General features: G+C 36.7%; 3 protein-coding genes, 1 non-coding gene and 1 pseudogene across 5 annotated transcripts; 2 read left to right on the top strand and 3 right to left on the bottom strand.

Moving 5' to 3' along the window:
• Window positions 1–481: 481 nt before the first annotated feature.
• LOC125216237 (thymidine kinase a-like) lies at window positions 482–3,864 on the top strand. Its single transcript, XM_089063608.1, has 4 exons — window positions 482–971; window positions 3,002–3,146; window positions 3,237–3,358; window positions 3,435–3,864. Exons 1-4 carry the CDS (start codon window positions 622–624, stop codon window positions 3,688–3,690), a joined length of 873 nt encoding a protein of 290 aa, XP_088919734.1. The 5' UTR covers window positions 482–621; the 3' UTR covers window positions 3,691–3,864.
• On the top strand, window positions 965–3,127 carry LOC148931662 (pentatricopeptide repeat-containing protein At4g16470-like; annotated as a pseudogene). The gene is made up of 2 exons (XR_016134981.1): window positions 965–2,816; window positions 3,002–3,127. The product of XR_016134981.1 is annotated as a pentatricopeptide repeat-containing protein At4g16470-like (transcript).
• A 94-nt stretch (window positions 3,865–3,958) lies between the features above and the next one.
• Window positions 3,959–4,032, bottom strand: TRNAT-AGU (transfer RNA threonine (anticodon AGU)). Its single transcript has one exon. It is a non-coding gene; the product is annotated as a tRNA-Thr (tRNA).
• Window positions 4,033–4,293: 261 nt separating this feature from the next.
• On the bottom strand, window positions 4,294–6,042 carry LOC125187828 (pumilio homolog 18-like). Its single transcript, XM_048084476.2, has 4 exons — window positions 5,743–6,042; window positions 5,270–5,678; window positions 4,609–5,194; window positions 4,294–4,535 (listed from the first exon to the last, which is right to left on the bottom strand). The coding sequence occupies exons 1-4, from the start codon at window positions 5,906–5,908 to the stop codon at window positions 4,356–4,358; spliced, it is 1,341 nt and encodes a 446-aa protein (XP_047940433.2). The 5' UTR covers window positions 5,909–6,042; the 3' UTR covers window positions 4,294–4,355.
• A 4,601-nt stretch (window positions 6,043–10,643) lies between these two features.
• LOC125223289 (scarecrow-like protein 13) lies at window positions 10,644–13,695 on the bottom strand. The gene is made up of 2 exons (XM_048126374.2): window positions 13,550–13,695; window positions 10,644–12,628 (listed from the first exon to the last, which is right to left on the bottom strand). The coding sequence occupies exon 2, from the start codon at window positions 12,484–12,486 to the stop codon at window positions 10,834–10,836; it is 1,653 nt and encodes a 550-aa protein (XP_047982331.1). The 5' UTR covers window positions 12,487–12,628; window positions 13,550–13,695; the 3' UTR covers window positions 10,644–10,833.
• Window positions 13,696–25,695: the final 12,000 nt, after the last annotated feature.

The following is a 25,695-nucleotide window of genomic DNA, read 5'->3' as shown; positions in this document are numbered from 1 at the left end:
TCAAAGTTGAATGAGAGGCCCATTTTTCAGATTTGACAAGAAGGTTTGGACATCTTTTTTTTATATGTTTGCACTTTGCATGATTGATGACTAAAAAAATAGAGTTGCTTTCCAGAAAATGGATCGAAGTGGAAAGTCAAGAAAAAGTTCATTTTATGGAGACATGGGTTGAGGATTTATGGAGGGACTTCTGATTAAAGTTCACAAATAGGAAGGAAGAAGCCGATAATCTTGTCGATTGCTACTAAGGTGATATACAACCGAGAAATGTATTAGTATTTCATTTTTTTATTGCTGAACTTTTGTGTTTTACATGTTGCTCATCAATTGAGCCTTTAATTCTAACAAAAAATAAAATAAACAAGTAAATTTTTAAATGGTTTTAGAAAATATTTGATTTTTAGAATTGATACTAGTACAATACTAAAATTTAAATAAAAAATGATAAATTAAAAAAAAACGATATTGTGACTCTTCCAAAAACCCTAGCCCCTAAAACCCCTTTCGTTTCACCCAAAACCCTCAAACACATCCATGTCTCCATACTATCAAATGATTCATACAAATCAATCACCATTTCTCTGAGAAATTCCCACATCAATTCACATACTGCAATCATAAATGATTAAAATTTGTAGAATGAAATCACTCCTCGCTATCAGTCCATCCTTCTCCAATTCCGTCGCTGCCGCAGCTTCTTTCAACCTCTACTTCCATTCCAGACCTTCCACTCTTCTTCGCAAAAGGACCAATATTAACCCCTCCAAAAACCCTAATTTTTATCCGGCCATATTTTCGGTCAATTCAGTTGGTAATTATGCAAATGTAGAGTCTAGCAGTAGCAGTCAAAGTCGAGGATTATGCACCGATGGCCGTTCATCCGGTGAGATTCATGTGATTGTGGGGCCCATGTTCGCCGGGAAGACCACCACCCTCCTCAAGAGAATGAAGTCCGAGAGCAGTAATGGCAGGTTCGATTGATATCCTTCCTTGTTGGCTTTTATTGTTATACTAGTTGTTAAATTTGTCAACTTTGCTGATTTAGTTAACCAATTATTGCGTTTTTGCAATCGGCTCTTTTTTTTTTCCAATTGGCCTGCAAATTTTCACCAAAGAGAGATTAATTTCTGAGCTGTGTTGGACCTTGAGGGTTGTAGAATTGATAGTAAACACCCAATGGTCCCGCCCGTTACTTGCTGTGGGCGTTCCTTAAGTTTGGAGTCTTATACTTCAGTTCAGAAGCTAGGATTTGATGCTATTTTGAGTTTAAAGGTTGGATTAATTGTCACTATTGAGATATCCCCAGATTTCAGGGTAACATAGAGAATTCCGGCCAGTTGGATAGAACATTGAAGGATCTCTGTTTCATCGGGAGAGTTAAAGAAGCTGTTGGAATATTATGCTGCACGGGAATGCAAGTACATTCCGACACGTATTCACTTGTCTTGCAAGAATGCATATTTAGGAAGGAATATAAGCAGGGAAGAAGGATTCATTGGCAAATGGTGGCCTTTGGATTTATTCCTAATGAGTATCTAAAGATCAAGATCCTGATCCTGTATGCAAAGTCTGGAGATTTGGGTTCAGCACACGTACTTTTTGACATGTTGCAAACGAGAAATTTGATTTCGTGGAATGCATTAATTGCAGGATACGTGCAAAAGGGGATGGACGAGGTGGGCTTGAGTCTGTATCACAGGATGAGGCAGCTTGGTTGGATGCCTGATCAGTACACCTTTGCGTCTGTATTTAGGGCATGTTCTTCCCTAGCTATCCTGGAACAGGGAAAACTCGCCCATGGCGTACTGATTAAGAGTCAAATTAACGGCAACATTGTAGTTAATAGTGCACTTATGGATATGTATTTCAAATGCAGCAGCCCTTTTGATGGGTTTAGGGTATTTGATACGTCTTTGGACAGGAATGTGATAATATGGACTTCATTAATATCTGGATATGGCCTCAATGGAAGAGTATCCGAGGTTTTGGATTTTTTTCATCAGATGATAAATGAAGGTGTCAAACCAAACCAAATCACATTTCTTGCTGTACTTTCCGCATGCAGCCATGGAGGGCTGGTGGATAAAGGGTGGGAATACTTTTCTTCAATGATGAGAGACCATGGTGTTCAGCCAAGAGGAAAGCATTATGCTGTCATGGTTGATCTTTTAGGCCGTGCTGGTAGGTTAGAGGAGGCTTATGAATTCGTCCAAACATCACCTTATAAAGAGCACCCAGCAGTATGGGGTGCTTTACTTGGTGCGTGTAAAATTCATGGAAATATGGATATGGTGAAACTTTCTGCGAAGAACTTCTTTGAGTTAGAACCCGAAAATGCTGGAAAGTATGTAGTCCTGTCTAATGCTTATGCAACGTTTGGTTTATGGAAGAATGTCGCAGAGGTTCGGAGGGTAATGAAGGGGTCAGGGATAAAAAAGGAGCCTGGCCATAGCATGATAGAGATACGAAAGGAGGCCCATTTCTTCTTTATGGGACATAATACTCATAGTGAGACAGAACAGATTCATTGGCTGATTAGAGAATTAGCCTTTATTATGAAAGATGTCATCGATGCTGCGGACTTCAGTATTGAATTGGAGTAAAATTATAGTAAGTAGTTCGTAAGGTGATCAGATTTGAGCTACAATTTTTCAGTAGCATATATGCCCATGGTCATCAGTAGTGAGACATGGAAATGTTAGATGGATGTGCTGTATTTTTGGTTAACAACTAATCAATACGGACAATTGGACTACTATGTTAAGAAGAAATACAAACTTTCCGCATAAGGACAACACGGTGCACAGTATATAAAGGTAGGGGTGCACAGGAAATGAACCCTTTATCTGATGACTTTGACTTGACACATCTTTCTTCATTTTTGGTGGTTCATTATTCCTCTTTTATGCATATTTTGAAATTGATTTCATCCTTTTCTGTGTGAACCTATCTTTTCCTTATATTGTTGTATCAAATCTTAGTTGGGGTTATGATTTTGCAGAAATGTAGCCGTAATAAAATCGAACAAAGACAATAGGTATGCGTTAGATTCTATTGTGACGCATGATGGAGAAAAGTTGCCCTGCTTACCTTTAGCGAATCTCTCATCAGTTCGAGAAAAGCTGGGTGCTGAATTGTATGATAAGGTCTGGTCTTCTTCATTCTATTTCTTTGACCTAGAAATACTCTACAATTCCTACATGTTAGCTAATATCCACTCTTTTCCTAACAAACAGCTAGACGTGATTGGTATCGATGAGGCTCAGTTTTTCGAAGACTTGTACGACTTCTGCTGCAAAGCTGCAGATCATGATGGGAAGACTGTAATAATAGCTGGTTTGGATGGTGATTACTTAAGGTGGTGCTTTATCTTTGACTATAAGACTAGTAACGAAGGCTACCTTCTCTTACATTTTGTGTATTGTTGTTTGTAGAAGGAGCTTCGGATCAGTACTCGATGTGATCCCCATTGCTGATTCAGTTACCAAACTTAGTGCCCGGTGCGAGGTATGTGGTAAACGGGCACTGTTTACACTGAGGAAGACGGATGAGACGAAAACAGAAGTTATTGCTGGGGCAGATGTATATATGCCTGTTTGCCGCAACCACTATGTAAGCGGACAAGTGGTTAAAGAGGCTACCAAAGCTGTGCTCGACTCTCACAACCTCAAGATTAGCTCGGTTTTATAGGCCTTCGCCTCTGATCTTTTTCGTGATTTCTGGTGTTTTCAATTCACAAACATCTGCCTCTGCCTGTATTAATCTGATTAGTATGTAGTATTAGTAGTAGTAGCTATGAATAACTATGTTACATTCTATGTATTATTAGTGCTTAATTATTGTCTCCAACATATTTGAGCTTTCCATACTCTCGAATTATCTCCTCCCCTCTTTAATCACTATAGAAAAAAAATTTAGATTACCACATTATCAACAAAACATAAATTTTTTGCTTTATTGCTTTCATTGAGAGTTGAACTCAAGACCTCCCGCTTACTAAACGGGTGCTCTAACCAACTGAGCTATGAAAGCCTTGCTGACGGGTACTATAATGTTTTGATTTTAATATATTTGGAACAGTTATACTTGATGATACTGATACCTTAGGAATCATACTATAATCAATGTATGTAAATTTATTTCATAGATATCTGAATACATAAACAAACAGTTATTTCAATAATTTTGTTAAAAATGTAACTTATCAAAGAAAATAAAATCTTAATTTGGAAAACCAATTGCACAAAAAATGGTAGTATCATTTTATACAAATACCTACATGAGAATCTCAGCATACAGTATCAAAAAATTACTACATTTAAGAGCTACATGGATAGACAAGAATCCCATTACAGCTACAACCTTCTCCAAACCAAATTATTTTTCTTGTATGCAGTGGTTGTTGGCCCTTTGATGGCACCCTCATCCTTCAAGAACCCGAGCACAATCTTCCCGCCCTTCGTCTGGTTCAACTCTCTTCTGTAAGGCTCCAGAGACTTCATCAGAAGCTCGCACAGCCACTCAAGCCTGCGTACCTTCAATCAACACATTCCAATCATCAAAAAATTTCAATGATTGTTAGGTAAATTGTGACAACAAGAATAGTACCTTAGTCTCCTTTAAACCCTTTTGAATGACATAGTTCCCATACAGATCTTGAGCAAGCTGCAGTGATGCTCGAGGTGTTATAATGATTTCCTTCACCACATACACTAATCCAAGATCTGAAGCCATCATGCACTTCTCCACCACATGGCTCCCTCCTCTCTGCTGAGAGAGCTCCACAATCCTCCCTCGAAGGCCTAGCACCACCGACGAACTCACCTGGGGCTCTTTCTTCAAGGCGAGAAGGCTCTGCACGACATAGTTCCCGTACTCATGGAACGAGAGCTCAACCGAGCAAGCTGCTATGGCTTTGAGAAGCCTTTGCCTCTCCTCCCCACTGATTTTTTCGATTAGCTCGTTTAGTGATATGCATCCCACTTTATCCTTGGCTAGCTCTTGGCAGTAGAGTATTGCTTGCTCATATAAAACTTTGTTAGGCTGATGGAAGCAATCAAAGCAAGTCTGCATCACTGATGTTGCTGTGTCATCAGTCATGATGGCCCAAAACTGAGTGGAGAAAATCTTTGTTATGGCTAAGGCATGGCTTGGATTCTTCACCCTTTTGATGAGCTTGCAAATCGAACTTGCTCTGTCGAAATCACAATGCTATTAGAGGAAGGGATAGTTAATTGGAAGTGAAAAACAACAAATTAAATTAACAAACCCTTGTTTGCAGAATGCAGCATTGATGAAGGATTGGCTTGACAGCAACACGTCTTCGACGATCAAGTCCAACTGATTGCCACGACACGCGCCAACGAGCTTTTTGAAGACGATGGAGAGGGATTGGTCCGTCATGAGTTGGAGATAGGAGCCCTGCATGATCAAGAGAAGGCTGTTTATTTCCACATAGTCTCCTCTCTTGAGAAGCTCTTGCAGCCAAGTTAGGTCGAATTGGGGCCCGGATTCGACGTTGCTAGTTGATCCAACGTCGAAGCCTGTGTAGACCACATTGCCTGTGATCGAACTGAATCCATTATTAGGGATAAAGCTTGAGTCTTGATCAAGAAAGAGTTGGTTGTTCTTGGCCGTTGATGGAGGCAAAACCCCTGGTATGAGGTCAAACTCTAGTCCTACAAAATCAAGAAAATCAGTTAACAAAACCCTAAATTGATGAAAGGTTAAAGTGAATTTCACCTTTCTCCGGCAAACAAGATTTATCAGCGGCGGCGGTGGAGGTGGGGGCTGCCAATTCCAAATTGCCGTCGCTGTACATCTTGAAATTCCCAAAACGGAGGAATAAATTTCTGGGGTGTTTTTGGGCATGATTGGGAGTTGGATTGTCCATGCTGGGAGGATCCATGATGATGAGGAAATATTTGGAGGAGGAAGGATTGGTTAAATAGAGAGGTTTGGTTGTGAATTTGAATGTGATTGGGATTAGGGCTTTGACTGTGATGAATTGAGGAAGAAGGAGTGGAGGTTTTGTGGAGATGGAGATGACCGTTAATTCCTATTTTTGTGGGATTCGAAGTTGAGTTATGTTCACACTCAACTTCTACTTATAGTATGGAAACTTTTCTTTTTACTTCGATTTTATAAAGATGGTAAGTTGGAAGTTAACAAAATTTAATTTGGAATATTTTTTAAAAACCAATTTGGAGTTGTATTTGTAGACGACTCAAACTCGTGATAAAGTAAATGTTAATTTAATACTATGTGTGGTATCTATTTTACTCTCTCTCAGCTGGAAGATATACATATACAATATATCATAAATTGTAGAATATACGTATATATAGTACTAGTAATACATAAATTTAAATTTATCAGTGATATACTTGTCAAGCATATCAAATGGAGAGAAGATTGAGAGAATAAGAGAAGATTGAGAGGATAAAGGGAGAATAATTGATTGCATTATTGTCCTAGAATAGATTGATTACAATTGATTGTGTTTTCCATAAATAGTCTATCTTCACACCTATACAGTAAGGTGTTGAATCACATTGTAAAACATAACACAGAGAAATACAAACACAATCTTCTATTCCTATAACTTTCTCAATATGCACGGTACTCTGAACCTCTCCTCTCTCAATTACCATCTCTAAGAATACTTGCATAAATTTAATAGGCTGATAGATCATTAAGATATCTTATAATCCAATCAAAGTAACATTATTTAAGTGTTTTTAAACAAGTTGAATAAAACAAGAAAAATAACGTCTAGGTGGCTTGGGAATAATATACTCCACATCTCAAGTTTTCACATCATTAAATTTACACAAATTAAGATGTGACGTAGTTGTCGTTACTACATGCAAAACAAATTTGTAGCATGTGCCAACAACTATATAGATATCGATAATGACATAATTAAGACATAAAAGAAACATACTTAATTAGGTTAAAGCAAGTTGTGAAAAATCTTGATTAGTTATAATTTTGTATATTAATTAATAGATCATATTTTTTTTTTTAAATCTATCACACTCTTATCAATTTCGTGAATTGAAGGTTTCATGTTTTTTCATTGAAAATATATGCATATAGCAAAATAGTTGGATTAATACGTTTTGTTAAATTAATAGTGAGTTAAAAGAAATTGAAGTACATTTGTTTAGTCACATAGACAATCTTATATTCTTATGGTTTTTAAGTCTCATTAAGAATAAAAAAGTTTAAATAATTATTAATCATGAATTCAAACATTTATTGAGTGTTTTGATAACCATGGAATATGGAGTAATGCTGAAAGTCCCTGAAATAGCCTAGCTAAGCCCATGCTGAAAACGCTGTTTTGCCGAGATTATTAAAAAAATCGTTATAGACTGCCAGCTACTAAATATAAGTACTCTACCAAATAATTGGAATCTGAAAAACGTGATAACAATTACTTGTATTAATTCAAAGTTTTAAAACTAAATTAATATTAATAAGTGAATCAGCGAAGGTATCGATTATTAAATTGATTGAACTGATCTATCGTATCGGAATACCCTGTCCCTAGCACCGTATATTATAAAAAAAAAGTTTCATTACAAATTCAACTTTAAAAATTGCCAAGAAATCTACAAGTTTACCTATTACTTTAAATAACAGATAGTAATAAGTATGGTCAAAATTTTTATCAAATCTCTTCAGTATAACAACTTTGATAGTTATAAATCCAAATCATTATATCCAATAATGAACTCTTTCACTCGCAATTTCAACTTTGTTAATCCAATTCCAAGTCATCAAATTCATTGTTGATTTTTCAGTAATCAACTTTAAAAAGATAACAAGTGCAACTGTAGATCTGTTCATGGTCGAATCAGTCAATTTTTCAGTGCATAGCAGTGTAAATGTAACATCCCAAATTTCCGAACCCTAATTTTAGAGCCCTATAATTTATTATTGATGACGTGGGAGATGTGAATTATTTGATAAATGAATTTATTGCATGAGTTTCTTTGACCGGGAAGTTTGAAAAGTCAAACTTGTTAATTAGGTGATGTGGCATGTGATTTATTAAATTATGAGGGGAATTATTTGTTTAAGGGTGAGTGAGAATATTAGGGAAAATTTCCATATATATACTAGCCACCTAATTTTTGAGATTTTCGAATACTTGGACTCTTGGAGAGGGAATTCTATTTTTCCGGATTTAATTTAATTCTTGGGATATTTATCCAAATTAAATCCAAAACCCAATTATTTCCCTATTTCTTAATGGGAAAAATCGAGCCCTATTAATATTAAGGTGATTTTCGAAAATCACCTAGCTTTGGGAAAAGAGGAATTTATTTTATTTTATTCGATCCCTTATTTGATCTCCTTCCATACCTAGAATTAAATTATTCTACCAAATCTTTCCATACCTCAAGAGATCTTGCCATATCTTATTTTAGTTAATATTCAAAAATCCATGCCTTATTTAAGGCACATATTACATGCCTATTTTCTATGCCAATGGGGGAGAATTTTTATTTTTATTTTGCTCCGTGATATTTTATTCTACTCCATAAAATATACCAAAACAAAATATTGGCTAATTAAGGGCCATATATATTTCGAAAATTCCATACTTGATACCCTAGTCTATTTTTGTTATTTCTTCTTCCCTACTCCACAATATTTGTTTTATTTAATTGTGGAGAATAATATCTTACCAAATATTCTCTTTTATTTACCTAAAGATCTTATTGAACACTATAAATAAGAGAAACCCCTAACCCTAGCCCCCATAATTTTCGCCCCTCTCTTCTCTCTCACTCTCTCCAATTTTTCTTCTATTCTTCAATATTTTGTCATCTTTTGAAGAAGAATCGAAGTTTGATCCAAGAATCTTGAAGAACCGAGTCTAATACTTAATTTCTACCGTTTGTTTTTCTCATAAGGTATTCTTATATTAATCTTCTCCTTTCTAACCGATTCCTCTTCTTTCTAACCGATTAATCGGTATTCTTAGACTCTCATGCATCTTGTTTGAGTGAAAGTGGGATAAAGGGGATATGGAGATATGTATGTATATGTGCGTGTGTGTGCGTGTATGCACGTGTGTGTGTGGTGTTTGTGTGGTGTGTGTATGATGGCAAAATACTCTTGTATGACACATGTTGATGTTAGATCTAGAGTTGAGATGCGAATGGAACTTATGCGATGAACATGACTTTGATTGATTAATGATGCTAAGATAAACCGGTGGGAAAAGGGAAAAAACGTTGAGACATGCATGAGTTGGGAGTTTGTGTTGAATCTGATTTGTGATATATGCCTATGTGATTTAAAAGGTGAAACCTCAGTTGCGAAGCCGGATAACAAGGGAAAGAACATACTTGAAATCTAAGCAGTCGAGGTGGGCTTTATTCTTAAACTCTTTTATGTGCAAATTTATGAATGTGGAGAAATAAGGGTGGTTTAACTGTTATGTCATGCCTATGTCTGTTTTGTTGTGATATTGTGCGTCTGATGCCCAGTTTGAGAGTTCGCTCCATTGGGCTATAGGACTATGGATATGTTTAAACGAATTCGGGTTTGAGTAAGGGCCGCAAACCCTACCAGGTTGTGTACACGAGGAGATCGGGAGCCGTCCTTGCTAGTCGGCCAGTCTCGTGGGCGAAAAGTGTGGCCACACTTTCGTTGCACCATGGAAATGTTGTGATTGTGGAAAATGAGTGGGGAGTTGTTTGACTGGCCAGTCTATGGAAAATATATTTTGTGATACTCGTGGATTCTCTTATGACTGCTTAAAACTCGAGTTCACTTGGTAAGGGTGGCATAACTTATAAAATGTTTTGGCAACGAGTTCACTGAGTATTTCAAAATACTCAGCCATGCATGTGTTTTCCTTACGTGCAGGTTGAACGATGACGAGCGGTGGCGGGTGTTGAGCATGTTAACTAATTAAGATGGATGTTTTTGAACTTCAAGCGTAGTTGTGTCTTCATACATAGCTGCACTTTCTCTTGGTCGTTTTCCGCTGAGTTTTTAATACACTTTAGTATTAATTGGATATTTTGCACTTTCCTTTCGGTTTAGAGGCCTTAGACTTTCTTGTGGTTTTTATCTTGGAAACTATGTCATACTCTTTAGATTTTTTATCGTAATTTATGATACCTTTCTTTTACTTATTTAAGCTTCTAAGTTAAGTTGTTGTTTTAATGCTTTAATAGTTCCTTTAAATACTTTGGTCAAAACTCTTTAAATGAAACCCTAGCCTATGTTAAATTCTTTAAGTCCGTTTTGGTAGCAGTCGCCGCATTTATTGTACCCTAGGATGGCGGGCTGTTACAGTATCCGACGATTTTTTATGTCCAAACAATTTCAAGTAACGCACAGATTTATGTTGGACTGGTCAAAGTGATTGGCCTAGTTGTAAAAATATTGGTTACACTAGAAACTCGTAGAAATAACACTTCATCTCTAAAACTTCCTACATTTACATCATAGGAGTAACAAATAGTAGTACTACAATTAAGTAAAGGGTATTCTAAAAGTTAAGGATTAGAAATAATTTTAGTCAAATAATTGTGCCTACAGCATCAGATAAGTGAAGAATAATTGTACTTTCAGAGGCAAAAGTAGGCCCTCCACTCCTCCCAAGTCCCAACTAAAGAATAAAACTAAATATTTTAAATGAAGAGAAGTCACAAACAAACCCACTGAAAATAAATAAAGAAAGTCACAAAGAAAAACAGAGGTAGCAAAGAATGTCAAGTTCTGGAATCAGGTATAGCCACTGATGCCTTACAACACTTTACACGTAGACTCTCTCTAATACAAACCTACAAGAATTACTATTCATCTCCACGCAGAAGCTGTAGATAAAGGTCTATTCTTCCATCCAAGATACAGAGCACCATCGCTGAGCTCCGCAGTTCTGTAATTTGAGCTATATTCTCTCATCATGTCCCTCACCGAGTTGCTAACCGACGGGCTGAGCCGGAGCTGGGAGAATCCGGCCATTGCCAGTCGCATCCTCCACTTACCGAACACCTCGTGCCTTTCCACCCTCTCGACCCCCTCGCAAGCTATTATGTTGACGACGTCTTTTGCCACGCAGTGCTCCTCTGTGTTAATCCGCTGTCTGTCGTCCCTCGGGCGTCCTGCGTCGATGGACTCGAACATTGCTGTATAGTAGTCGAGGGTTTCGATGAATCTCTGGGTGAAAGTAGACGTATTAGTGTTGGATTCTTGCTCAACGAGGGTCACGATCTTGGGTGACAAGCTTTTGATTAGTCGGAGGAGGCGGTCGCGATGATTCGTAGTGCTCACACTCTCGTCTGGCATGTGGTGCAGTATGTAAGGGAAATTTACGGCCAGGGCTTCCCCGTGCCGGACTTTGAGATGCTCGAGTTGAACTTGGCACCCCGACATAGCTGCACCATTAAATTCGAATGGTACCCCACATGACTGGGCCAGTTGTGCTAGCTTCTGACCAACTAACTCGAGTCCTCCGCCTCGGGCATGAGCTGAATCTGAATCATCAACCCCGGTGATGCGAATGTACGGGGGGCCACCAGGCCGACGCGAAAGAGCTTGAATCAAGGACATCCACTGACTACCTTGTGCAATCTGGAAATCAATTATGTGGATCCTGTTTTCATTTTCCATGGCTTCCCCAATGATGACATTTGATGACATGTAAGCAAACTTGTAGTACGGGACGATTTGATAGAGCACGCCCATATACGACATCAATTCCGAACTTGTTGGCTCTTTGCACTTCAATTTTTTGTAAATTATGCTTCCAGATGATAACAGCCTAGCTCTTAGCCCTTCCAACATGTATGCACCCAATCTTTGTGCAGGTTCACCAGACACTGAAACATTCTTCTCCAAAATCTCCATCAAAGCTTCTGCAGCCGATATCGCAACCTGTCTGTCTGACATAGATATGGTATCAGCTTCTGATACTATTTCAGCGCAGGCAATAAGCAATTGTTTCAGGTCCATATGAGGGGCCATTTCCAAGATTTTGTTGTATCTTGTGAAGGAAGAAGGTTGTGAAACTACACCGTTGAAGGATCCACTATCATCTGTATCAGATTCAGGACCCAGAAGTTCGTTCCTCAATACCCACAGCGCATGGAGCAATCTGTTTTCATCATCGACCCCAGAACACCCACTCAGAGGTGAACCATAAGTATTATCAGATGGCTGATAAAGATCGGATGCATATGACAGAGAACCCTGGGGAGAAAATGGACTTCTACTGGAAGAGACACTTATAGCTGACGGTGAACTGTAGGTAGTATAATCAATGGCTGGAGTTGATTCTAGAGTGAAGAACTGATCAGGGTAAGTTTGGGAAGAAACTTCATTTCCCTGGCTTCTGCTACCAGTCGAGTCATTGTTCAGAACTTGAAAAGTTGAACTGCCGTATGAGTCATTCTGCTGCATAGGCTGATTGTAAAAGCTTTGGAAAGAGGCAGATGTTTGGGATGTTTGCATCGGAAGGAAAACTGCAGCCAACTTGCTTAACAACACGGCACTTCCAGTGAGGTATACTTGGATAGACGATACAATGATATGACTCACGGGTTACGTCATTGACGTCTAATACGCATCTCCTCCTAAATTAATAGCAAAACTCCTGCGGACACAAAAGGAAACAACAAAACCATATTAGCTACATTAACTCCAAAACTTGAGACCTTGATGGGGAGAAAACACTAAAACCATAAATTTTCTAATAGAAATTACAAATAGGTCTATGTATTCCATCAAAAGAAGTTCTTGATTCAGCTTAGACAATACATTTCTTAGGCCTTGCACAGCCCTAAATCACACTTCCACAATTAGAACCTTATACTGTAGAGATTCCCCAAAGCCTTAGTAAGTTTATTAGAGACAATAATGAAGCTAAAAAAGACTACCAGATCCCAGAAAAGGAAAACCAAATAACAGAGGAGTTCTTTCAATAATTTGCTACCAGTATTCATTTTCTTATTGTGGGAGAAAAATAGCATTAAACCCAAAGCTGCTCTATTTATTTGCTCAAGTACCAGCATAATTAAGCTTTAAACTAAATACCATAAATGCAGATGAACAACTAGCAATCATAAAAAAGTAAACCCCCAATAATTCTCTGCGTAATTTGCCACTTTGACTTTAACCATGGATTATAAAGTACTACTACTCCCCAAATAGATAAATTAATAGAACCAATAAAATGTAAATTACTGCAAAAACTAGAACATATTCCGATTCGAATAAGATGAAATATCCTATTTAACTCACGGATCGATCTTCTAAGAAAGAACAAGAATAAAAATCTAAAAGTAAACTTTTGGTTGTTGCCTGCTTTACACTATTCTAACAAAAATAACATAAAATAGAAGCAACTCATGATCTAAAACTCTGCAAAAACAAAAAATTGAACACCAAATCTCAATTTCTTCTTCAATCCTCATAAAGTGCAAATCACAAATACTATACAGTTGAAAATTTTATCCATGGATACACAAACCAAAAATAGGATGAAGAATTACAAGTTTGCATTCAAACAGCATACCTGAACTTGTAGCGCGTGGAATATTTCAGCTGGAATCGTTTTGGATGAGAGAGGGAGTTGTTTAATCTGTTTTTGCTTTTTGATGCTTTGAGAAGAAATGATGAATAAAATGGAGGATTAAAAGTGAGATTAATTATATAGATGGAAAACATTCAAGATGCCCTTCACCTGTTCAATTATTACGAAAATGCCACTAGTGGCGTGTAGACTTGCCCTGATTGAATGATCGTTACACATCATGTGCGTGTGTGATAAATTATTCATTTTATCAATTTATGTTTTCGTTGTTAAATAACATCCCCTCCCTCCTATAATGAAAACATGTGAAAAAGTTAGTAGAGTCTAATGAATTCACAGATCTATGATATGAAATAGTACCACCTCCGTCCCCAAAAGTTTGTTCCATTTTTCATTTTCATTCGTAAGTTTGTTTTATTTTATTTTTATTATTTTTAATAATTGACTCATATTTCACTAATCCATTCTTACCCACATTTTATTATAAAACTAATAGTTATAAAAGTAGAACCCACATTTTACTAACTTTTTCTACTCACTTTTTATTACATTTCTTAAAACCCATGCCGGATCAGAGTGGGAGAATATTTGAGGGACGGAAGTAGTATTAAATAAATGAGACATTTAATTATGGATTGATGAAAATAAAATTTGAGATATATCTGTAGATGAAGAGTGTAAAATTAAGTGTATTGGCACGGAAATATAAATTATATTAACAAATAGAATACAATAATTATTTTAAAATTTTTGTAATTATGAGTATAATATGGAAGAAAATAATTATTAAATGACAAAGAATTAAAATGAATATAATTAGTTGCGTTAAAGAGAACATATAGAAATTATGTTCCAAAAAATAAAAAAGCAAAGAAAAATAAAATATACATAATAGTTCTAGTTAGAGTCATGATTCCACGTATGCAACGATCGGCTCACGAGGCTTGAAAATTTCTATAATTCCAGCTATTATAAGTGCGACCAATTAACAATACATCCATTATATCATAAACTTTAAGGGGTTACGGTTCACTTGACGTCGCGTCATTTCTACATTTCGACAAATCCCTACTACTTTATCTGATTCATAGTGTGTTACCAATTTATTATACATCCGTCTCACTTTAAGTGAATCAGTTTTTTTTTATGATGTTTCACTTTAAATGACACATTTTTAAAAATAGAAGAATCACTTTCTTTACTTTTTTCATTTTTTCTTACTTTACTCTCTCCACTTAATTCACAAAATATAAAATTCCATGGCAGAATAGAAATGCTTTACTTAGAATAGGACGGAGGAAGTAATAAACATAATGGTCAACCATTTTTTCTGTACGGAAACACAGGATTTTCTTCTACTAATAAGCTGGCACAAAACTTTTCTATTTGAGCCTTCAATTATTAATACTTGGTCTTTAAATAGTACTGGTAGTAATTTATTAAGCTTCATTAATATTCAATCTTCAACGACAAACATAATTTAATTTCAACTTGATTTGCTATACATCTTCTGGCTGATTTGATATGTCTAGAAATTACTTAATTTCAGATCAACTCGAACTAAAAAGTACTAGGAGTATGAGAGAAGTAACAGAAACGTGATTAAATTTTCTTTTGAAGTAAATGTTAGCACATGTAAATTCTTGTAATCTTTCGTTGGTCAAATGTATTTTTATTTGTAGTGTTCAGTTGTATACTAGTATCAAGATTCAACCATCTTAAAGTAAAATATTAAAAGTGGTACTTTGGCTTATATCACTTCGATTTTTCAGCATGCCTACTGACTATTGAGACGCCAAAGAAATTCATGTAGTTAGAATTGAAGAATAATTCGAAGATTGGATGTCATGTTATAGTTACAACAAAAAATATTTTTTGTGCACAATTCTTTGGATGAAGTAAAATCATATTTTGCCAGACCTAAAAACCACTCAATGTGTATGCTTTTTTAATAAAAAAACATTCCGTGTGGAGGGGGGTTTAGGCAGACCCTTAACCCGTAAATAAAGATCAAAATATATCGTTCCAAAACATAATTCAAGCCCAAAAGTGACTTGGATTCAAAAACAGAACAAGAGCTAATAAACTGGAAGCCCCACAAGTCGAGTACAACCGTGCTATCAAACCTGGACAAAACTATGATGAGCAAGTGGAAATACTAAAAGACAAATATCCAACACTAACGTAACAACAACATCAATCCACGTCTCTACGTTCCGAAGCGGAAGTTCGAATATCCCAACTGGTCCATCCTATGATGTAATTCTCATCATAGGAAGCGGAAGTTTGAATATCCCAACTGACCCTTAACATGGAAGTAATTCTCATTCTCAAAAATTGCTTTTTGAGCCGTTCGTTTCTTGAGAACTTGAATGCTTGAGTTTTAATTGTGTAGGGTTTTGATAACCTTCAAAGTTTAGAATATGCTCGTCGACTGAAATATTAGTTTGATATTGTCCGCTTTAGGTTAAGCCCGCGCAGATTTATTTTTGGAACACTCCCAAAAGGTCTCAAACTAATTGGAGGGTTAGACATGAATTATATACACCTTCCAACTTTTCTCACTCATCCGATGTGAGATGAGTTTGTAACCCAACTTAAATGAGCAAAGAAGATGAGTAGGAGCCTGGATTTTCTTCTTTCAAGACCTTCATTTGTTGAGTAATTCAAACTTCGATATAAATAGAAGCAAGTTGCCTACTTTTTTTTTATTATTTATTATACATTCAACGTTGTACTATATTAATACTCTAATCTACCATCCATTTTTGTAAGCAAGTTGGCTACTTATATTATTCCTTTCTTCCCACATTTATAATCACATTTAGTTATAATACAGGTTTTAAGGAATTGGTGGAGTGTGTAATTAATGAAGTGAGAGGTGGAGTGTGTAATAAATGAAGTGATTTGGTTGAAGGTGGGTCCCTTTTGACTTTTTGGTTTTTTATTTTTGTTTTGGTTTATTTTAATGTAGATAATTACATTTAGGGTGTAATTTTAGTGAATAATGGGGTAAAATTTTATGTCCAAATATGGAAAATTCTAAATGTGACTCTAAATGTGGGATGGACTTTTATGGCAAAATGTGAGTATAAAACTGGGACGGAGGGAATATAAGTTGGCTTTGATTATTAATGACACATAGTAATTGTGAATTGACATTATTTTGTGGAGTGAAAATAAAATCCTAAATTTGGAAACATAAGCTAGAAGACAAAAGGCCGTAACCGACAAAGTGGACCGTTGAAAACCATGGGCCGTCTATTCCGTACTCGCCTTATATTTCAGCGTCAAATGGCCTACTCGTAATTAAGTGCCAAACTAAGGGTTGTTTGTGTGTTTGCCAATGACATCATTTTGTGACGTGTTTTGACAGCCAACTTCGAAATTTCCGTTACTTTGTAGAGTGAGTAAATAATTATTTTTTGTAATAACGCGCTACGGCGGAAGTGACGCCGTAGCTGCTCACTATTCCGCTGTCACCGAGGGATCATGCAATTTATTTCTTCCTACTATTTTTACTATAAACCATCATATTTTAATGGAATGTAGATTTTTTCATTGATTTTTTATTAATTAATGGTATTTCCTCTGTTCATTCCTAGTTTATCTCATAAAAATATATATTTTTTAATTTTAGAAATTCTTTTTTATCTAACAAAGTGAGACTCATTTTCCACTGAAATACTTTAATTATTTTTTCTCCATGTCCCTCTTTTAATTTATCATTTTTGCATTAAAACTTGTGTCAAACTCAAAGTGCTCATTCTTTTGGGATGGAGGGAGTATAAGTTTTTTTTTTGCATACTTTCCACCATTACAAACGACAGTTTTAGCAGTGGATGATATATGTTAATACAATACCTAATTTATAAAACGAGAGAGATATAGAAATTACGTGAATTGTGGTGGATCTAGGATCCGAAAAAAAAAGCAGAAAGAATGAAAGATCAATGCACTTAGTTCCCTAGTGTCACAAAATGTGCTTAAAAGAAAACTCATAATAGTATAAGAAATTACTATAAAAGATTATTAGTATAGTTAGTTATAATTATATTACGCTTTGATAGGCACACTCATATTTTTCTAGTTTATATTTTAACCTGAAACATCGCGTAGCCTTAAATTTAAGAATTTTTTTCATTTTGAATAAACTCAACTCACTAACTTTTCTTTGTAGTCAATTGTCTAGTTTGAGTACAAAATAGAAAATTTTCAAAATCAAAAGAAATGAGAATTTAAAAGTAATTGAATTGAATGAATAGTGCTTAATAGATAACTCATAATCATCGTTCTTGTCTTTAAGAGCATTCCCAACAGTTTCCCTAAAACCTCCCTTATTTCTCCCTAACTCCTGCCACATCAGCGTCACATCAGTACCATAATTTATCCCCAGTTTTTAGCCAACTTTTAGCCAACTGCTCCAATGGTTTCTCCCTTATTTCTCCCTAACTCAATATTTCATTTTTACATCATCACTAATTTAATTGTTTTATTTTTGTATATAATAAAGCTAGCTAATTTAATTTATAAGACAAAACAAATAATAGTAATAAAGTTCGTTGTATTAAACACGGGTAAACATTACAACGACGAAAATTAATAAAAAGGGATGAGGATGAGGAGACGATTCAGAATTCATTAAATATAGATGGAGAGAGAGAAAATAAATGAAGAGAGAAAAGGGATGAGGATGAGGAGAGAATGAAGAGAGAAAATGGATGAGGATGGAGAGAGAATGAAGAGAAGGTGTGTATTTATAGGGAGGAAATTAAAAAAAAAATATATATATATATTTATCGCCGAATTATCGCCCACAGTGGTCAGCGATAATTCGGCGATAATCCGGCGATTTTTCGCCGATTGGCGATAAAACGGGAGGAAAAATCGCCGAATTATCGCCGACCTCTCCCATTGGTCGGCGATAGACGGCGAAAAAACGCCGAATTTTAGCCGGCACCATTGGGAGTGCTCTTAAGAGCATCTCCAATGCAAATAGGCCAGCCACTCTCTCTTCCTGCCACGTCAGCAGCACTAAAAATCCACCTGCCACATCAGATTTAGGCCAGCCGCAATAAAAATAATTCAAAAAATACTACATTTACGGAATTAAATTTACGACACAAATACGGGACAATTAATTCATTTCATTAAAAAAAGGTACAAAGATTAAAAAAAATACATGATCTTTTTTAAAAAAAGGGCTTCCACACACGAGCCCTCTCTACTCCTCGTCGTCGTCTCAGCCGTCCTCGCCGTCGCCGCCGCCGTCCGCGCCACCGCCACCCGGGGTATCTGAGCCCACGTCGGAATCCCCCATCTGTGCCCTCGCGGCATCCAAATCAACTCGCATGCCTCGAGCATCGAGTGGAGAAACATCTTCTCCGTGGGGTCAGTGGCGGTCCTCCAATCTTGGAAGACCTTGTACATCTGCTCCCGCGTTTTTTGACGCGAGAAGAAGGTGTACTCGCGTGGGGGGGGGGGGGTGCCGAGACGACCTCCTGGGGCAATAGGGGGGATCCTCCCCTCGCTGCCCGTTGCGCCCGCTTTTGTCCAACCGGGCGAGGGCGACAAGCAAAGGATGGAGGGGCCGGAAACTCCTCAGCATCCGGGGGGAGGTCGTGAGATCCGCCGCTGCTGCCGCTGTAGTCGCCGGAATAGTTGAGCCTCTGCTTCTACGGCCACCCAGCGTCGCACCCCGCCCGGAACTTCTCGGAGTCCTTCAGCAACTCATAGCATTCCCAGAAGTGGAAATCCTTGTACTTCCCCGCCAAGGGGAACTGACTCTCGGCTATCCTCCGGGCGTCCTCCTCATTCTGCCCACTAGTGAGCTGACGGAGGGCGTTGGCGTACAATGCCGAAAAACGGCCGACCGCGGCCCTAATGCGCTCCCACCCCTTCCGGACCTCCTCCCCGTTGAAGTCTTTCCCACCCGGGCAGTTCCTCCTATAGGCAGCTCTAATCTTCGCCCAAATATTGACGACCCGCTGGTTGTTCGCAACCAACGGATCGTCGCACACCTCCAACCACCCCCTGGCTACCCCGGCGTACTCATCCTCCGTCCACTTCCTCCGGGCGGGGGTGTCGTCAACAGTGGGTTGCGACGACTCGCCGACCGCCTTGGCCTTCCCCTTCGTCTTCTTCTTCTTCTTCTTCGTCGCGGCCCGCCCCACTGGAACGGGAGTGTCCGGATCCCCGAGATAGATCCCCATGTCATGCAATGACAAAAGGTCATCGCCAGTGAACTGCGTCTCCACCTGGGTCGACATGTGAGACGAAGCCGTCAAAAAATCCAGAGAGGGACGATAGACCGTGTCCCCCCCCGGTGACCCCTGCATCCCGGGATGCATACCCATCATCTGCTGCTGCATCTGGGGCATACCTCCCCACCCCTGCCCGCCGCTGGCCTGTCCGCCGCCCGGCATACCCCACGGCATCCCCCCTCGGTTCCCACCCCCTGCGCTCCTGCCATCATCCCCATCAGCTAATTCCAAGGGACGTTAAACCCTGGGCCCATCTGCCCGCCCATCTGGCCCCTTCCAGATCCCACGGGTACCGTGGGAGTCTGAGATCCACTCGTCGTTGGACTGGACTCGTTGTTGTGATCCATCGCTCGATGATGCTCTTGTACAGAAATTTAGAGAGAGAGAAAACTCGTTAAAACAAGTGGTGCAAATGAAAATGAAAATAAAATCGCGTTTATATAGGTTTTCAAAAAAAAAAAAATCAAAATACGGCGCTGGCCGATCGGCACGCCACAATGGCGGCCAGCGCATCGGCCAGCCTGCGCAGCTTTTTTCGCCGATTTAGCGATGGCCTGCTCTAATGGTTCGGCTAGCCGACCGACTATCACCATCATTTAATGGTGATAACTAGTATGATTAGGTGAGCATACGAATAAAAATAAATTCAATTAAAAAAGGAAATAGTAAAATGAAACAAGTGGACCAGGTTTTGATTTAATCGGCTAAAATGCCGAAAATATCTGTGAGCCTCCAATATTTAACTGAATTACAATTGATTTCATTTACTCATATGCCTTCCATTTAAATATTCATACAACAAGATACTCATTTAGTGTTCAAATTTGATCTTAAAATTATTCAAGGCATCTTAGGTTTGAAGTTCATTGATATATGTGTATAGATCCGCTTTAACATTTTGAGATACAAAGGAAAAGTGGGTTAAGCGCGATTAAAATGCAAAAATAAAAATACAAAAAAATTCGATTAGCCAAATCAAAAAAATTCAAAGACCAATATGGAGTTTGAGGAGCAGGATGTGATCGACATCGATCCAGAGGAATATCCCCCATTTTCAGATGACGAGGATGAGGCAGAGGAGGTTGGCGTGGCTAAGGCTGACGAGGAGACCGAGGGTGGCGAGGATGAGGCTGATGAGCATGTCAAGGGTGAGGCCAGTCTAGGCGGGAACAAACGTCGTCGGTTGGGTTGATTGAGCATTTTAAGAAAATTGAGGTCACATTTTAAGAAGTTGAACTGGGGAAGAACTATTGATCGGTTGTGGGGAAAAACTTTTGATCTGTTCTCCTCCAACCAATAGATCAAGGATTCAAGTCATCATGAGGTATGTAAGGAACCATTATTCATCTTTCTTTTATAAGAAAAAAATGTGTTTGTTCGAAAATGAGTTTTGATTTTGTCCAATAAATTTCAAAATTTTATTAATTTGGTATTCTCTATGAGAATGAGTGAAGGAGACGTCCTGGCGTGGATGATTCTTTCTGCCGTAACCAGGGGCGGAGGGAGGGTGGGGCCAGGGGGGCCCATGGCCCCCCACTAATTCTAAAAAAACCTAGGGATATTTTAGTAATTTTGCATTAATTATAATTTATACTACCTCCGTCCCCCAAAATTTACTACACTTTGACCCGACACGGGTTTTAAGAAATGTAATGGAAAGTGAGTTGAAAAAGTTGGTGGGATGTGAGTCCTACTTTTAAAGTATTAGTTTTATAATAAAATGTGAGTAGGAATGAGTTAGTGGAATATGGGGTCCACTACCAAAAATGGTAAAAGTGAAGTGTATCAAATTTTCAGGGATGGACCGAAATGGTAATATATATCAAATTTTCAGGGACAGAGGTAGTAATATATATTATTAAAAATAGGTTTAAGCAAAAATTATACGAATTGTTTCCTTTCAGCAAAATTTATATGAATCATTTCCTTTTAATTTAGCTTTCTCATTTTGCCGTTTTATAAGTGTAATCTGAATTCTCCTTCTGGCATTTTATAAGTCTGTAATCTGAAATTTGGTTATCTAGAACTAGGTATATTTCAAAACTTAAATATAATTCAATTAATTTTTCTACATATGTTGTTTATTTGTTTGGCGGCAATAATTATGTAAATTGAGGCCTAAATAATCACATTTAAAGCTCTAAATCGGTACACATCAAATTCAAAGGGAGAGAAAGAAGATAAGCTTATGTAATTCAATGGCTATGGCGGTTCTGTCGTTGGAATTCTTTAACCCCAATTCTTTATTTGATGTGTATGTGTTAATAGTTTTATACTATTTTTATTAATTATTGTTCGTAACTACAACTTTTTAGATTTGAGCAGATTGTATATTTTAGTTACTCTTTGTTGTTTTAGTTGTGTAGTATATAATATGAACTTTATCCTTTGTGTGTATAATTTATATTTTTCTATTCTTAGTATAGAAAATATCAAAAACTTTTCTCTACATTATTCTCTGTTATTTTACCATTTCTCCACTTTAACTATTTATTACTCCCTCTGTCCCATTGAAGATGACTCATTTTCTTTTTTGGTTTGTCCCAATCAAGATGACCCATTACTTAAAATGGAAACACTTTTATCTCTACTTTATTTCCTCTCTCTTACTTTACTCTCTCCTCTTACCACACAAAATATAATTGCACGCCCAAGGAAGGGGTCATCTTCCTTGGGACAGAGGGAGTATCATTTTTATAAAATAGGTGCAGAAACTGAAGTGTGACTCCTAATGGGGGACGGGGGGAGTATTTTTTCAATGGTTTATTTATTAGTTAAGTTGTCATTGATCTTACCTGTTGCCGCTGCATCACTAGAAAGAGCCTTTTCAACAATGAAGATCATAAAGACTTCTCTACGTAATAGCATGGGAGACCAACTATTGAATGATTGCTTAGTTCCTTATATCGAAAAAGATGTGTTTGTTAAAGTTAATTACTAATGAAACTATTATGCAGCAATTTCAGAAGATGAAGAATAGAAAACAAATGTTATGATGTGATTACATTTAACTTTTACATTTTGAATCTTATAATTTAATTTATATATATATTTTTTTAAGTTTAATTTTGGACCCTCCTGATAAAATTTCTGGCTCCACCACTGCCTAGTAACTATCATCGTCCTAAAGGATATATATGGCCTAGATGTCATTTTGTTGCTTCATATAATTTGGACCATAAATACCGAATCTAAAAATTGAATAAAGTATTTCGAAATAAACGTTAAAACTACAACACGTCAATGTATTTTATATGGATATAATTATTTTTCAACAAAAACACAAAATGTACATGTTCTCTCTCACCATACGATTATATAAAGTGATCATTGTATAAATAAATGTGAAAATTATTATAAATAAAATAAACAGTGTATTAAAATAATCCAACAGTTTTTTAATAAAAGTAACAGTTCATAATAGTAAGTGATATAGTCAATGTTTTAAAAGCTGGACTGATACAGTGATATACGCGAATCAAGTGCAGTTGGCAGTGCAGAGCTGTAGTGACCTTGAGGTCACGGGTTCAAATCCCGCCACCCGCTGGAAGACTTTCGGCCTTAATCCGCAAGCCAGGTAGAGCAGGATTAGTCGGATTCCGCTAAAAAGGAGGACTTGACTTTCGGCCTTAATCCGCAAGCCCGGTCGAGCAGGATTAGTCGAATTCCGCTAAAAAGACAGATTCAGTACACCTACGATTAAACCAAAAAAATAATAATAATAAAATTAAATTTAATACGACAAACCGAGAGCCTCAACCAGCTTTGAATGGGCTAATCTATTAGTACTAGAGAGTACTTTTTAAATTGGACTGGGTAGAAAAATAAAAGATTGGGCCTTCTAAACTTGCTTTGAAAGTATAATCTGATTACTATGGATTGAGGATCCATACTGATAATAACTATTCAGCAAATGGAAGACTATATATAATAGTGAGATTTTTAAAAAAATTACTATCATGTAATTCAATTTTTTTTAATTAAGTAATTTTAAAGTTTTTAATAATTTATTTACAATTTACAAAATTCAAATAAATATATTGTGCTTTAATAAATTATGTATTGAAAAAGTAGAGTTTTGGCTGAAATTTTAAATGGTGACATGTCACGTGAATACGCCAAAAAGGCAAGAGCTTCATAATTCAAAGTTGTTCATGTTTTTTTTGTAGGAGTAAAACTTTTCTTCAAAAAATGACAGAGAAATTTTCATGTCATTAGATTTCCAATTAATACATGCTTCAGGATTTGGACTTTGTTTCTTTAAATTAGGTAATGGTGTTTTCTTCTTCTTCTCAAATACTACTTGGCATCTCCAGACATTGCATGCATGAATCATGAATGAATTAATTAAAATCTAGCAGAGTTGGTAGTGATGGATGCATGATCATAGAGATTGCTTTCACGTGATTTTAATCTGCAAAAGCATATAGCGCAGACTGATCAGCCAACCACATGATTGTTAATCTTACTATTTTTGGCTAAACTCGTGCAATTAATATAGGGCTTGTTGATCAATGACGGACCCAGAAAATATAGCTCGTGGGGTCGGACCGAAAATTTAATAGTATATCATATTTAAATAATAATTATATAATATATATTAAATAATAATTTTTATCATTTTTGTTGTTCTTATTATGTTTTTGTTAACAAAATTTATAAAACTTGAAATAAATCAATTAACTATAAACATTTTTTTAATATTTAACATATTTATATGATCTACCAAAGCTAAATTAGTTAAACAAAATAAACAAACATAGAGTATTAAATATACTATTAATTACTAGTTTATATCTTAAAACTAAAAAATAATGAAATAAAAGTCATAAATAAAAAAAATATTCCTAGATTTGCTAATTCGCCGCCCCCTATCTTCTTCCAATTATTATGCAACTTATAACTAGTTTACAGTTTTTTTCAAACTTAAAATTCATCAATGGAGCTTCCTCTTCACTAAAATTTTATAGTATCCTTAAATTCATTCTTCTTCTCTAAATTTCCTTATTATAATCTAAAACAAATGATTTCTCTACTCTCTTCTTATGTATTCTCTTGTTCCCGTAGAGACGGAGTTGTCGTATGTGGGGTCGGAAGGCGGAGCTGCCGTGGGTCGGAGGGCGGATTATAGAGCTTCCCAAGCAGTTGTCACGGACCGACGGTGGGGTCGGCTGACCCCGCCCGACCCCACCTGGGTCCGTCGTTGTTGTTGATTCCATCTATGATTCAAACTTGTATGATATTTTCAAAATGGTTTTACACGAAAGAAGAGAGGAGAGAGATTTATTTTCAAATATAGTAAATAGACATCTTGAGTGAGATAAATTAAAAAGGAAATATGAATATTTTGAGTGGAATAGATGGAATATATAAAATAAGAATAAATTTTAAGACTTTAAAAATTAAAATTGAATTCCATAACCCCTTCCCCGCTCTCCATGGAGGTCCGCACTTGTTCGTCCACGCAAGAAACATTTTGTTACTTTTTATAAAAAATTTAAAATAAAATTGCAAAGATAAAGAATGCTAGATTAAGTTAACAATAATTAAAGTTATCCAATACTAGTAGAATTAAAGTCTTGTGTGTGGACAGTCACGTTGTGCCAGCATAGTTCTATTGTTTAATGAATGCATGACCATTGTTATCTAATACTAGCTCCATTAGTTTCGTGAGCTCACTTTCCTTCTTAGATAAGAGAATTGATGGAGCATTTCAAGTTTGCATCAATAATACTAATTATTATTATTATTATTATACCCTCAGCCCCTATTAATGTCCACTTTCACTTATTACCATAAATAGTAAATTGACCTCGTACTCCACTGGCTCATTTAAACTCACATTTCATTATAAAACTATATAAA

Source organism: Salvia hispanica, chromosome 2 (genome assembly GCF_029641045.1).
Source record: "Salvia hispanica isolate PSC_SH4W2 chromosome 2, Shi_PSC_v1, whole genome shotgun sequence".
NCBI lineage: Eukaryota > Viridiplantae > Streptophyta > Magnoliopsida > Lamiales > Lamiaceae > Salvia > Salvia hispanica.
This window is presented reverse-complemented; position numbering and strand designations above follow the sequence as displayed.